This window comes from Mus caroli, chromosome 17 (assembly GCF_900094665.2).
Source record: "Mus caroli chromosome 17, CAROLI_EIJ_v1.1, whole genome shotgun sequence".
NCBI classification, from domain to species: domain Eukaryota; kingdom Metazoa; phylum Chordata; class Mammalia; order Rodentia; family Muridae; genus Mus; species Mus caroli.
In genome coordinates this window covers 50,597,938-50,611,580 of record NC_034586.1, presented here as the reverse complement: position 1 = coordinate 50,611,580, position 13,643 = coordinate 50,597,938, and the positions used below count along the sequence as shown (strand labels likewise).

Genomic DNA, 13,643 nt, shown 5'->3' with positions numbered 1-13,643 from the left:
TCCCCTCCCCTCCCCTCCTCTCTCTCTCTCTCTCTCTCTCTCTCTCTCTCTCTCCCCCATCTTTGGCTTTATTGTTATATTTCTCTCAGCACCTCTCAACTCCCATAAACACTACATATACTTCCAGGTGGAGCAAACCTGCTCTGGTCCCCTCCAGATAATATTATTTTCTAGGGCAATTCAATTTGTACTTCCATTCTTCGAGTCAAAACAGTCATAGTTCTATTCAAGCCTTTAAGAGATAAGTAAGAAACCTTCCTGTTCTAATACATTTTTCCCTTCCCAGCCTACATGTTGTAATAGCTACACTTGTTATGTTTATACCTAGTGTGTTTCGTTTATCTGTGAGGAAAAGAAACAATTAAAAGTAGTGACTGCATCTTGGAACAAGAAAAACTGAAAATTGTAGCCTTTAGTTAGCTAATTACCTAACTAAAATGGGAGTACCTCTTAATTTGAAAGAGAAGAGTAAATCTCTGATAGGCAAGAAGGAGTCATTGTCATGTCTCCCCCAAAAGGACCATCAGCTTATGAAAGCAAATGCATTGGCTAATTCATCTTTGTAAATATCTGATAGGCAAGAAGGAGTCACTGTCATGTCTCCCCCAAAAGGACCATCAGCTTATGAAAGCAAATGCATTGGCTAATTCATCTTTGATTCAATCCACATTTGCCTGACTCCATATTTATTCACTCAAACTCCATTTATGGGAGACAAAGTTCTTTATTGAACGCCAGGCAGAAAGAGGACAGAGAATTAAAAACAGCATACACTACAAGCAGAAAGTGACAATGAGCACAGAGGGCCACTGGTGCTTAGAGGAAGACAAAAAAATGTAGTAGGTGAGCTGATTCTATCCAGAACCCAGCAAATCTGAACACAGCTTTGTTCACTATATGAGTGATTGATTAGATAGAATTGAATTGTGCCATGAGTGGGTAGAACTGAAAATAATTAATGCTTCTAGGTACCACCTGGACACAGGAAATTGTGGACATGATCCAAAATGATGGAGATGTTCAAAAGTGCCAGCGGGCCAACACCTATGACCGACACCCTTTCATTGAGTGGACTTTGCCTCCACCCCTCAACTCAGGTGAGTTTCCCCAACTGAGGTACAGGGAACTGTAATCACTGTGCAGTAACAGTTTTTACCCCAAAGGAAGATCATTTCTACAGTCTTCCCTCAAAAAAAAAAAAAACCACTTTCAAATGGAACCGGAAAGGTGTGTGAAAGCAGCCCAGGTCAACACAACAAAATTCTTTTTCTAAAATGCATTATTAGGTAGCATAAGGCACACAGCCCATGGTGTGCAATCATCTGAAGTGCCATGGTTGTATAAGAGGTCAATATAGTCATGGGCTATAGTTTGGACCATATGTGTCACCAAAGTCTGAAAGTTAAATGCCTCCTCCCCTAGAAAGGCACTTGGGAGAAGCATTAGAGACCCATGTGGTTGGCCATATGTGCAATAGATTTAAGCCACCGATTCTGCCCTTTATCAGATAATAGAACCGTAACCTCTGACCCTATTGTATTTGGCTTGAGAGGAAAGGCTTTATTCTCTACCACATGCTCCACCATGATTTGCTTCATCAGCACGGATTGAAAGAAATAAGGCCACCATCTGTGTAAGTTCTTAAGCCATCTGCTGAAGCAGACCTTTGTTTTTCCAACTTGATCATGTCTGGCATCATCATATAATGATAATGGCAGACAATATGCATTACCATTCCAAAACAGAGGAAAGGGGGCATAGTTAGAACAAAAGCAAGACCAAACACCAGTTTAGTAACCTCCAAACACTTCATTTTTACGTCTGATGTCAAGTACTCTTCAGATCTCCAACTCCTTTTAGTTTTGGTTGACTGCAAAATATTTTTTTTTTCCTCTTGGGCTGGTTCCACTACCTGTTAGCCACTTTTCTTGGCAGGTATCCCATGTCACTAGGATCTCCAACATCTTGAGATCTCCAAGGCAATCCAGGCTTCACCTTCACAGCTTCAAAAATGGTCTTTCTAGGCCTCTATGCAGAGACACACCTGACATAGGCCTCTGCCACTTTCCTTAGTTACAAAAGGAGATTCCAGAACTTCTTTCTTGTCTCCTAAAGCCAGAAGCACATGGCTGATGTTGTCAACCTTTGATGTTTACTGAACCTGGAACATGGCTCCATTTGTCGAATAAATTTTCACCAGCTTTCCTGTTTGGATCGCTTCCTTTACTGCTTAAGCTTAGCTGTCCTAGAACTTGCTCTGTAGATCAGGCCAGCCTTGACCTCCGAGATCTGCCTTTCTTAGTCTCTGGGGTGGTTCTAATTTGTGGGTGTGACTAGGTAATGAAGATTATGTTAATCACAGGTTTCTTCCCTGGGGCTTTAGGATCAGTGAGTTATGACAGATTAACAAAGGCTATGTTAATCACCCTTCTATTCTCTGGGGCTTCTGGATATATGGGTATATAGGTCTGGAAGATTTCTTATCGCCTCTCCAGAAATATGGTAGAAATTTTAGCTGGTTTATGCAAAACTTCACTAACCTTAGACAAATTTGTAGGCTTTGTACAGTATTGTAAAGATCATTCATCATTTATAGAGAGGGGGGCCTTCCTTACCTTATTCAGTATTGGGGTCCCATTGAAGTGTGGGAGACAGACAGGCAGTTTCCAGAATCAGGGGGTCTTCAGAGGCTATGGACTTCTTCCTTCCCTCAGATCTCTGCCTCCCCAATCCCACCAGTCTCTCTCTCTCTCTCTCTCTCTCTCTCTCTCTCTCTCTCTCTCTCTCTCTCTCTCTCTATCTATCTCTCTCTCTCTCCCCTAAGGTAAGTAGAGTTTACAGGAGTTTTGGGCAGTTGTTCCAGGTAGGCTGGTGAGTTTTTGAAACTTTGTCTGAAATTATGCCTTGAGGTTTATCAGCAAACTAGGTATTTTGATTTTTCACAGTTAGAAAAGGGAACATAGACCATAAATAGAGCTGTAGGAGGGGTATGATTATCACTCATAGCTTCCCTTGGGCTACAGGGACCAAACACCCAAAGAGAGAACCAGGTTTGGGGTTTGGCTATATCTGGGTCATTTGAGGATGCATCAGAAGAAGGAAGCTTTGGATACAGCTGAGAGTAGGAATATAGACAATAGAAGAAACCACTCGGGGTATAGGAAAAGCTAAGTGCCGCAGACCCCCTGGGTCCCTGTGTCTGCGTGGAATGGGGACTCTCGACGCGGGTGGGCAAAGCATGGATGAGCGACAAACAGACACACACAGGAGAGTTCGTGTGGAATCTGAGTGTAATTTTGCAATTCGAGCATCAGAGTTTTTATGCAGAGGACAATAAGGAAGTTGGGTGACAAACTCGCAAGGTACAATTGAGGTAACTGGAATCTTACATAAAACAGAAGAATGCAAACACAAAAGGTCTAATGGGAACCACCTGGGATAAAATTCATTGATAACAGCTGGGATCAACAAGGGCTCCACCTAAGATTAGAAGCTCCACTAATCTTAGAAGCCAGGGTCAAGGGCTTCCTGTCCTTGCCATAGTTCCTATTTTAGTCTCTTGTAAAGTCCACCTTCCCCTTAGGCCATTGTAAATACATGTGTATGGGTGTAACTCTGCTATAGTATCTATTCTGGTTTCTCCTTTGGTCTGAAGCTTCCTTCTTCCTTAGTGATGGTAAATTCCTGTGTAAGGGAGTGACTTAGCTTTTACAATCTTGCTGAATTCTAAGCCCAAGATTTTGCTCAAGGACATTTCTAGGACTGTTGGAACACTGGTGGAAGGCTTAAGCCAAGTCAGAATTCAATTTTAAAAAGCACTTATAATAGGAAAATACTGAAAGAGAGCACGTGGATCCATACACTAGACTAACTCGGGAATGGAACTCGGGAATGAATAATTACTGTATGGGGAGGGAACGCTAGACTCCAGGAGGAGAGCTTCTTTGAAACTCTTTTGCCTCATGAGTGACTTTTAAGCCTCTCGGCTTGTCCAGTTGACTCGACCGGGGCGTAGCAGCTAAGGACAGTCAAAGGTGGTAATATCAGGAGGATTCTGAGGTGAGGGATAGAATGGCTGTAAAAACCCAGAGTCTGGGTTCTCTGGCAGTTTGAGAGGCTTTTCCTTTTGTACTATTATGATCTTCTGAATCCCATGTTTGTTGCACTGTAGAAGCCAGGAGTGTTGTGCTTCCAGGATTGTCCTGCCACACTCAAACACAGGAAAATTAACCTAGAACTTCCTAGAACAGTACACTGGTCCTTGGCATCCAACATCAATGTTGAGTTACCCAGTATCAGGCCATCCCACACTGCAGGCTGACCAATTCAATTTGCAAAGTAAACAGAGAATTCCCTTGGAGAAGTTAACTCCACATTCTGATTCTCATGCTCTGAAAACTAATGTAAAGTTATATAATTTGTATTCCAAAGAGGAGGTTGAGACTATCAATGAGGATCACTTTCCCCACATCTGCCTATAAATGGAAAAGATTAATGGGGACACAGAACCAAAGACAGACAAGGGACAGAGACAATGAAAATGATCCAACAAACAGAGGACACATGTTGGTGGCCACCAAGACAAACCAGATCCTGAGGATTTGCAGTGCCCTCCTGGCTAGAACCAGGACTCAGGAATTCTTACAGTTTTTCCAGATTTCACCATAAGTCCTATCATGATTGGCATCTAAGACATACCAGAAACCCAAAACCTTGGTTTATCTTATCTCCAGGGGTCCCAAATACAGGTGCACACATAGACCCCTTCAAAAATTTTAGAGGACAGGTGTTTGGAGGGGAGTAGTCAATTCCTAAGGTTGAGGAACAATTTTTCAATGGCCTTCCTATTACCAACAACTCTTACCCTTCCATAGAAGGCACCCAACTTAGGGGTCAGGGATCTTTTCCTCAGGCATTTTTGTGGGACCTCAAAATGTTATATGGTTTTAAGAAAAAAAAAAAACACCTGAAAGGTGTGACTAAGACAAATTAACTGGTGCCTTTATTTATGACCAATAAGCTTGTCCCAGAGAGAGAAGCAGCCACAACCTCTAAACTTGTTCAAGATTAGAGAGTAGCAAAAACTTCCATTGAAATGTGTACAGAATGGCAGCTGTGGGCCTATGCAACAAGAAAGCATTGTTTACAGAATGGAGAGAGAACAGTTTAGGACTCGGGTATTTCTCATAGTCTTGGGGTCAGGAAGACATTGTACAGGAATTTATGGCTGATCCAGAGCCAATTTACCCAGTATAGTTTTAGCACTTAAAGTATCCTTAGGAATACTTTCATAGGATGGCATAACTATAGTTCAGAATCCACTACAAAGTAAATAAAAAGTTCCAATGACTAGCCCTTCCCAAGTCCATCTTTAGGATCCTGACATGGAATCTAAGTTTAGGCAAAGGGAAAGAAGTATGTATAACTACGTAGTCCTTTTCAAGGTGTAATTCCATCCATCATTGTGGAGTATATGGTAGATTGAGCCAGAAATCCACCCTCAAGACAGAGGAAGACATAGGTCTTACATGTGTAAGACTGTAGACTTAATCATTTGGCCAATACATTTTCTAGTATTTAACACAACATTGGACCCACATAGCTAGGGAGAAAGATCTGGCTAAATAAAGTTGTCTTACCTCCTAGGTCTGGATCTCGCTAACAAAATGCCTTCACCTAGAACTCTGAAGACTCATCTGCCTGTTCAAATGCTTCCACCTTCCTTTTGGAAAGAAGACTCAAAGGTAAGACCAGCCTAATTGCATTCATTAAAACAGAAACAACCAGTGAAAACTATAGGGTACATGGTGGCATTACCCCAGAGCCCACGTTTTCCTTTTTGCACCCATCTTTACTTCAGAATATCATTGTTGGGTGCCATTGGAAGTTTTCTTGCAAAGTTCTGATCATCTACCCCCTAACCTATGTTAGATGAGAGAAGTCATAATACAAAATATGGGTTTCCTGCTTGAAGGTAGAGTTTTAATTTGGAACCTCTATGGTGTGGGGACCAAGGACTTAAATGAGAGAGCAGTCTATCTGTGGAAAACTAAAACATGAGTATGGGTATGGGTAAAATAAAACATGATAGTAAGACTTCTAAAAACATAGGCCACAGTGCAGGCCCATGAAATATTCAGCAATCTCTTAAGAGTTCTCCTAAACCCAACTATCCAAGAAATTCTGCCTCTGGATTTCTGCTGTGCCAACTCCTTAGCCACAAACATCCCTTTTTAAATATGCCCTTGTTGATGGACTATCCAGAGACTACCCTACCCGGGGATCCATCCCATAATCAGCCACCAAACCCAGACACTATTGCATATGCCAGAAAGATTTTGCTGAAGGGACCCTGATATAGCTGTCTCATATGAGGCTATGCCAGTGCCTGGCAAATACAGAAGTGGATGCTCACAGCCATTTATAAGATGGAACACAGGGCCCCCAATGGAGAAGCTAGAGAAAGTACCCAAGGAGATGAAGGGGTCTGCAACCCTATCGGTGGAACAACAATATGAAATAACTAGCTGAATATGTAGCAGAAGATGGCCTAGTTGGCCATCATTGGGAACAGAGGCCCCTTGATCTTGCAAACTTTATATGCCCCAGTACAGGGGAATGCCAGGGCCAAGAAGCGGGAGTGGGTGGGTAGGAGAGCAGGGTGGGGGGAGGGTATAGGGAACTTTCAGGATAGTATTTGAAATGTATATAAAGAAAATATCTAATAAAAGAAAGTCTCGATAAAAAATATGCCCTTGTTCAATACATGATAGTTTATTAAGACTATAGTAGCTAAGGCCATCTGACAATATCCTTCCTACAACCATAGACCAAACAACATTCTAGTGGACACCAATGAAAACATGTTCAAGTTGTAGGCAAAACTTGGTCCTCTTGGAATAGCAACTCTAATTTGATAATGTGTAGAAACTTGATCAACCCTTATAGCGACTTTATCTCATGAAGCCAGTATAGTGTTTCTATTTCCCCTATTTAATTTGATTTGACACTTCTTAATTGGAATTGTTTACAAGTGTAGACATAGATTTTTACTAAACTCAAACCTCCCAGACATTTTTATCTCTGAATATACCAACAAACAGATAAAGGAAGAAGGGTTCAATAGCAATTTCATCAACAAGTCTTGAAATAAATAAAAAGTTTATTTGAAGAATTATTATCACTACCACAGCAAACAGACAGCATGGCCAGGGATCTGACAAGAACTCAAGCCTATGACGGAGAATCCCTTGGTATAGACCAGAATGTTCCATTCAGTCAGGCTATTTGATTCCTGGGTAGCTCAGAGATAGAAAGAATTCTGGGATAGGAATGTGGAACTCTAAGAACATTGGAGAGAAATGACACACTTAGTCAAGGTGTATTTGTTGTTCAGAAGAAGAATGTTTTGTAGTGGTTCATGAGCAAATTGGAAAAGGTGGTCATGTTGACCATAAAAACATATGAATACCCAATTTCTCAATAAGTTGACCTATAATATACAGAATGCTTTCAAAGAACACAGTGTCCATACTGAATAGTAATAATGTTCTGTCTTATTTCCTCTTTGCTTCCCATTTCCTTTGCTGGACAAATTTAGATTATCTATGTGGCCAGAAATGCCAAGGACTGCCTGGTATCTTACTACTATTTCTCAAGAATGAATAAAATGCTGCCTGACCCTGGTACCCTGGGAGAATACATTGAAACCTTCAAAGCTGGAAAAGGTGTGTGAAATAAAATGGCGGCATCCTATTTCCTAAGCCATGCAATGACAACAGACAAGATTTTCCATAGACATTTGCATTCCTTAAGGTCAATCACGGAAAATGCTATACTAAGAATAGGTCATTTCTGAAGACTTTGGCAAAGAGACTATTGACAGCTGAGAGCAAAGTTAGGAATTCAGCAAGGGCTAGTGAGAGTTTCTGGTGTTCCCTAGCCCCTGGGGCTTACCAGAGGAACTTTAATGGGAACTGAGCTTTGACAGTGCCAGCAATCAACCACAGTGAGCCAGGAGGAAATACACCAAGGAAACAAGTCCAACATCCTCCTGTCTCCAAAAGCCTTTCAGTGCCTCTTTGAACAAAGTCCAGCCATAAGCTGAGTTCCACTTGCTGGGCACAGTTGGCAGAACCAGCAAAAGATAGCCAGCATACTTCTTCCCACTCACCATCACAGAAAGCGAAGTTGTCCAGATACCAGGTAGTAAGACATTTCCCCAAGTTTACTTCAAAATAATACTATTAGAATGTTTTCAATACATGTATACATATAAATATTGTATATATAATGTATTAATATGTAACATAGTATATACTATATTGCATACATAAAATAATGTATATTTAAACAATTATTACTCTTGCTTAACATTAATCTATGTGCATTGTGATAATGCAAGAAAAATAAAAGTTTTGAACTCAGTCATAATACAACCTTCCACAGCAGAGAAAGTAGAATAATGGGAATAAAATACAAGGAATTCAGAATGTATCTTAGCATCTGACTCAATACTTTTACCAAAGGAAGCATCTAAGAGCCAGGAGCAGTGAATGACTATAAGGAAACCATCTTCTGGGCACAGCAGAGGAGTTGTACATATATTCCAATTGTGAGAATATTCATAAACCCTGTGAAAGCCCAAGCCATACCAAATCCTAGCATCAAGACAGGAGTTGGGCATAAAAGTCTTCCCCTAGTGAATGAGCTACTAAGGTTTGTTATTTGCTGGAAGATAAGTGGCCAGTTTTCTCAGGTCAGTTTAACCTAAGAGTATATATATCCTCTGATAAGTACATCATGCTCCAGTGGAAGACAGCATACTCAAGAATATTTGAGGAGTACAAATTGGCCTTGATTGGAATAAAAAGATACACAGCTGGGTAGGAGGGTAGGAGGAAAAGGGGGAATACTTCTGGTAAGACTCAGGGAGATGGTTGAAAAATTATCAAATGTGTGTGTGTGTGGGTGGGTGGGTGGGTGTGTGTGTGTGCATGCGTGCATGTGTGCATGTGTGCGTGCGTGCATGCATGTCAGTGTGTCTGCTTGTGTCTATGAGTGTCTCTGTGTGTATGTAAAACTGTCTTCTGCAAGAAAGAATTCTGTTCAGGATCTTTGTATTTTGTTTGTATTTATTAATTGTTATTTTGTATTTAACACAGCCATTCTTATTTGATACGTTTTAAGGTGACAGTGACATCCTCTTTCTTTCTTCCTCAGTGCTGTGGGGCTCCTGGTATGACCATGTAAAGGGATGGTGGGATGTGAAAGACAAACACCGTATTCTCTACCTCTTCTATGAAGACATGAAAGAGGTGATTGTAGTGTGATCTCGACTGTGTCATTCCCCTATCCTCATTTACAAAAATCCCAGTGACACCCTGGGATATGGACTTGTCTGCAGAAGATCCTTGAGGCCATTCTCTGCTTCCATGATACTCCACCACTCAGTCTTCCCCTAGAAACTCTGCAACTCAGTTTTTCCCTAGAAGCTCTCACTATTTTTTCCCTTTTTGTAGTCAATGGTTTTCACGGAATCTTTTCTCTTCAAAAAAAAAAAAAAAAAAAAAAAAAAACCAGAACAGATTTTATACTCAAATCAACTGACTAGATTCTGACACTTGTGGCCCATGTTTCATTATCTAAAAGCTGGAAGATGTCTATCTCACAAAGTGACTAGAATTTTATCCAGTCATAGTTATAGAGTAGAAATGGGGAGCTCCTTTATCCCTCTCCCACACCACTGAAGTCCGTCATTAACTAAGTTCTAGTCCATGTGAACACTGGCAGGATTAGACACATGCAGTGTGGTATTGAACTGACACCTCTGTCTCTGTTTCATTGTGAATGGGTATAGTGTAATGGCTAAAATGAATCTGTAAGCTCAGGAAAGAAGCAACTTCCTGGAATGCTTGGAGAAGTAGCTTTTAGAAAATAACAAAGCTTCATGGGAAGAATACAGTGGCCTATAGGTTTGTCTTTATAAACTCCTGCAACACATGGCTCAAGGCCCTTATGTCTGGGAAACTCCAGGGAATGGACTCCTGACCAGAGTCCATCTCCTAGTCAGTATTTTATATTTAATAAAGCTTTCTTAAAATTTGACACAAATTTTAAGTTAGTTTTTCTGGCAAATCTTAGGAATAATGAGCTACTTTCACAACCCTGTATATTGCTGTGCTTATGTTACAAATCCACCTTCTACACCCAAGCTAAGATGTCCAGTGTGAGTTAACCAGAAGCTGTAGCTCCTTTTCTTTCATCAGAATGAGGCAAGCTGCAAGGGTTCATATCCCTGGGTCTACTTGATAACTCTTTTATTCATTCTCTTATTAGACTTCTCATAGCTCACAATCTCATTTTGCTGGCTATTGTAGCCACTATACCAAAGTTAATCACACAAACCAACAAAACCTCATCTTCATATGATCTTCACACAATCCCTGACACCCAGGAAATAGAATAGCTACCCTCCCAAGATTCCAAGTCCTATTTCTGGAGGCATTGATTCCCTGCTACAACTGAATCTCCTAGACAGCAAGAGTAGAAGCTGGAGCAGTCAGTGCCCTCAACTAAAACTACTTAAGATAATTTCAGCTGGTCCCTTGAAACATCCTTTTCCAAATATTGTTTGTCAATGATGATTAAACAGCATTTCTATTGGAAGACCAAAATTATTTGTTTTGTATAATTGTTCTACATACAGGACCCTAAAAGGGAAATTAAGAAGATAGTAAAGTTCCTGGAAAAAGACATTTCAGAGGAAGTTCTAAATAAAATCATCCATCACACATCCTTTGATGTAATGAAGCAGAACCCAATGGCCAACTATACCACTCTACCCTCCAGTATCATGGACCACTCTATATCTCCTTTCATGAGAAAAGGTAGGTGAGATTGACATTCTGAGATGTCAAATAAGTCTCATGGTCCTGCTCATATTTTCCACCATTATCCCATGCTATCTGACTTTGCTAACAGGTGTTATTTTGGAGAGAAGTGGCTTATATACCTGTTCATCTTGGTGCAGGTCATAGGGGTGTATAGGTACTCCTCCCTCTGTGCCTGCAGCACTCCCTAAGATTTCACTTTGTTTCAGGGATGCCTGGAGACTGGAAGAACTACTTTACCGTGGCACAAAGTGAGGATTTTGATGAAGACTACCGGAAGAAGATGGCAGGGAGTACTATCACCTTCCGCACAGAGATCTGAGAGCAGTAGGGTAGAGGGAATCTCTAGATGCCCTGACTGTATGTTTTAGCTATTTGAGCCTCCATTCCTAAGCTGTTGCACGGTTCTATGTGTCCTATGATTCTATTTCATCAAAAGGTAATCAGACCTTCCGCAGAAATATTTTGGTTACACTATGTGAATATTATTGATACCTACCACACAATCATGTACTTCACTACACTTAGGCAAAATAAATGGAATGCCTTCACTAGCCTCCAGTTGTTTTGTCTCACAGCAAAGCTCATGAATAGAAAGACACATAGGAAAACAGGATTCGGCATAAGAAAGTAAATATGAAAAGCAAAAGGAATGAGAATTGAGCACTGGGCATAAACCGAAGACTAGCTATATTTTCTTAACAATTATCTTCATCTGTTCTATGACACTTTAACAAAACACCTAATTTGTTTATAAAGAATAAAAACTACTTCTTATGTAGTCCTTTGAAGCCTGGGTGAATAAAGTCAAAGTTCCATACTGACAAGCTCCTTCTTATTGCTCCCTCCCATGATGGAATATGGAAGGCACAGAGAGGTGGGAGAGGAGGCCAAGTTCATGTTTTCATCAAGAACCTGTGATAGATAACTAACTCACTCACCTCCTCACTCCATTGCACTGATGACTCAGTTTCCAATATATAATAAACATTGCTATCTATTCAAACTATAGCTGTTAGCCCAAGAATAAGACTCCCCACATCAAGATCCCTAGACTATATAACAACAACAACAACAACAAGTCAGGCATAAAAGCTTCCTTTTAAGTTGACAAGGTTATCTAACACAGATTCCTAAAACTTTTATCCTCAGCTACCTCCCCAAAGTAGAAGGTAAGTCCTTACTGTTGGTCTCATCATACACTTTGGACCATTTACACAACCCAGAAGATCTGAGTTGGATCCATCTTGAAAGTACACACCCAGAGTGATTTGGGGACTATTATGTTTCCTCCAGCAATGAAGGATTAATCTCTCCAGTGGCTGGATAGATTGTTTCTACTGGCAAAGAATATCATCAGAATTTAAGTAGCCAATGTTTCCAGCTCTATCAGTCTTTCTACATCATCTCAGATTCCGTTTACAGTGTCCCTTTCTTCTGAGTTGATGGTCTCACTTTAGTAGACTCCCTGTGAGGCTTGAAGTTCATTGTCATTGAGTCATTTGAACGAAGAAATTATGTGTTCCATTTTCCACAATATCAATTCTCTCTCTCTCTCTCTCTCTCTCTCTCTCTCTCTCTCTCTCTCTCTCTCTCTTTCTCTCTCCCTGTCTCTCTTGGACAAACATAGCTTTCAGGTAAATTTATGTGCATTTTGAATAGTGAGACTTTATATGCTAGAGCTCAGTTTAGGAACAAGCAACCAAACTTATACTTATTTCTTGACAGAAATAGTTCAAAATACCATGTATATGACAACCCAGACTGTTGTTTGACTAATATAGAGAGTAGCTATGTTTTTCTACTGCCATGCACTACTGGTATAAATAGAGTCATGGGTCTTTTAGGTCTAGCCACATTAAAGATTTTAAACAAATGAACCAATCAGAAAATTTCTCCTTGAGATGGTTTCTTTTGAGCTGCTATCTAGAGAAGTAGAAACAATGCTACATACACCCATGTATGCACACATTTGCACATAGGAACACAGTGTCAGAGAAGACAGAAAATCCACTTCAGTGAAGTGGTTGGATATAAAATTAACTCAAACAAATCAGTAGAAAAAATCAGTAGCTTTCCTTTCTACAAACAATAAATGAGCTGAGAAAGAAAATAGAGAAACAACACCCTTCACAATAGTCACAAATAATATAAAATATTTTGGAGTAATTCTAACCAAACAAGTGAAAGAGCTGTATGACAAGAACTTCAAGGCTCTCAAGAAAGAAATAAAAGAAGACCTCAGAAAAATGGAGAGAACTCCCATGCTCATGGATTGGTAGGATTGATGTAGTAAAAATGACCATCCTACCAAAACCAATCAACAGGTTCAATGCAATCCCTATCAAAACTCCAAAACAATTCTTCCAGACATGGAAAAAGCAATGTCCAATTTCATACAGAAAAATGAAAAATCCAGGATAGCAAAAACAATTCTTAACAATAAAAGAACTTCTGATGGAATCACCATTCCTGACTTCAAGCTGTGCTACAGAGCAATAGTGATAAAAACTGCATGGTATTGGTACAGAGATAGACAGGTCAATAGAATTGAAAACCCAGAAATAAACCCATACACTTATGGACACTTGATCTTTGTCAAATAAGCCAAAAATATACAATAGAAAAAGAAGGCATTTTCAATAAATGGTGCTGGTCTAACTGGCAATCTGGATGTAAAAAAAAATCAAAATAGATCTATATTTGTCACCTTGCACAAAGCTCAAGTCCAAGTGCATCAAGGACCTCAAC

General features: G+C 40.2%; 1 protein-coding gene across 1 annotated transcript in view; it reads left to right on the top strand.

Annotated features, from left to right (window-relative positions):
- Positions 1-11,673, top strand: part of LOC110284050 (sulfotransferase 1C1) — a 26,706-nt gene extending 15,033 nt beyond the window's left edge. The window contains exons 3-8 of the mRNA XM_021149636.1: positions 969-1,097; positions 5,647-5,744; positions 7,601-7,727; positions 9,223-9,317; positions 10,709-10,889; positions 11,102-11,673. Of these exons, the coding sequence (XP_021005295.1) occupies positions 969-1,097; positions 5,647-5,744; positions 7,601-7,727; positions 9,223-9,317; positions 10,709-10,889; positions 11,102-11,214 (743 nt within the window). The 3' untranslated portion in view covers positions 11,215-11,673. The remainder of the gene's footprint in view (positions 1-968; positions 1,098-5,646; positions 5,745-7,600; positions 7,728-9,222; positions 9,318-10,708; positions 10,890-11,101) is intronic.
- Positions 11,674-13,643: the final 1,970 nt, after the last annotated feature.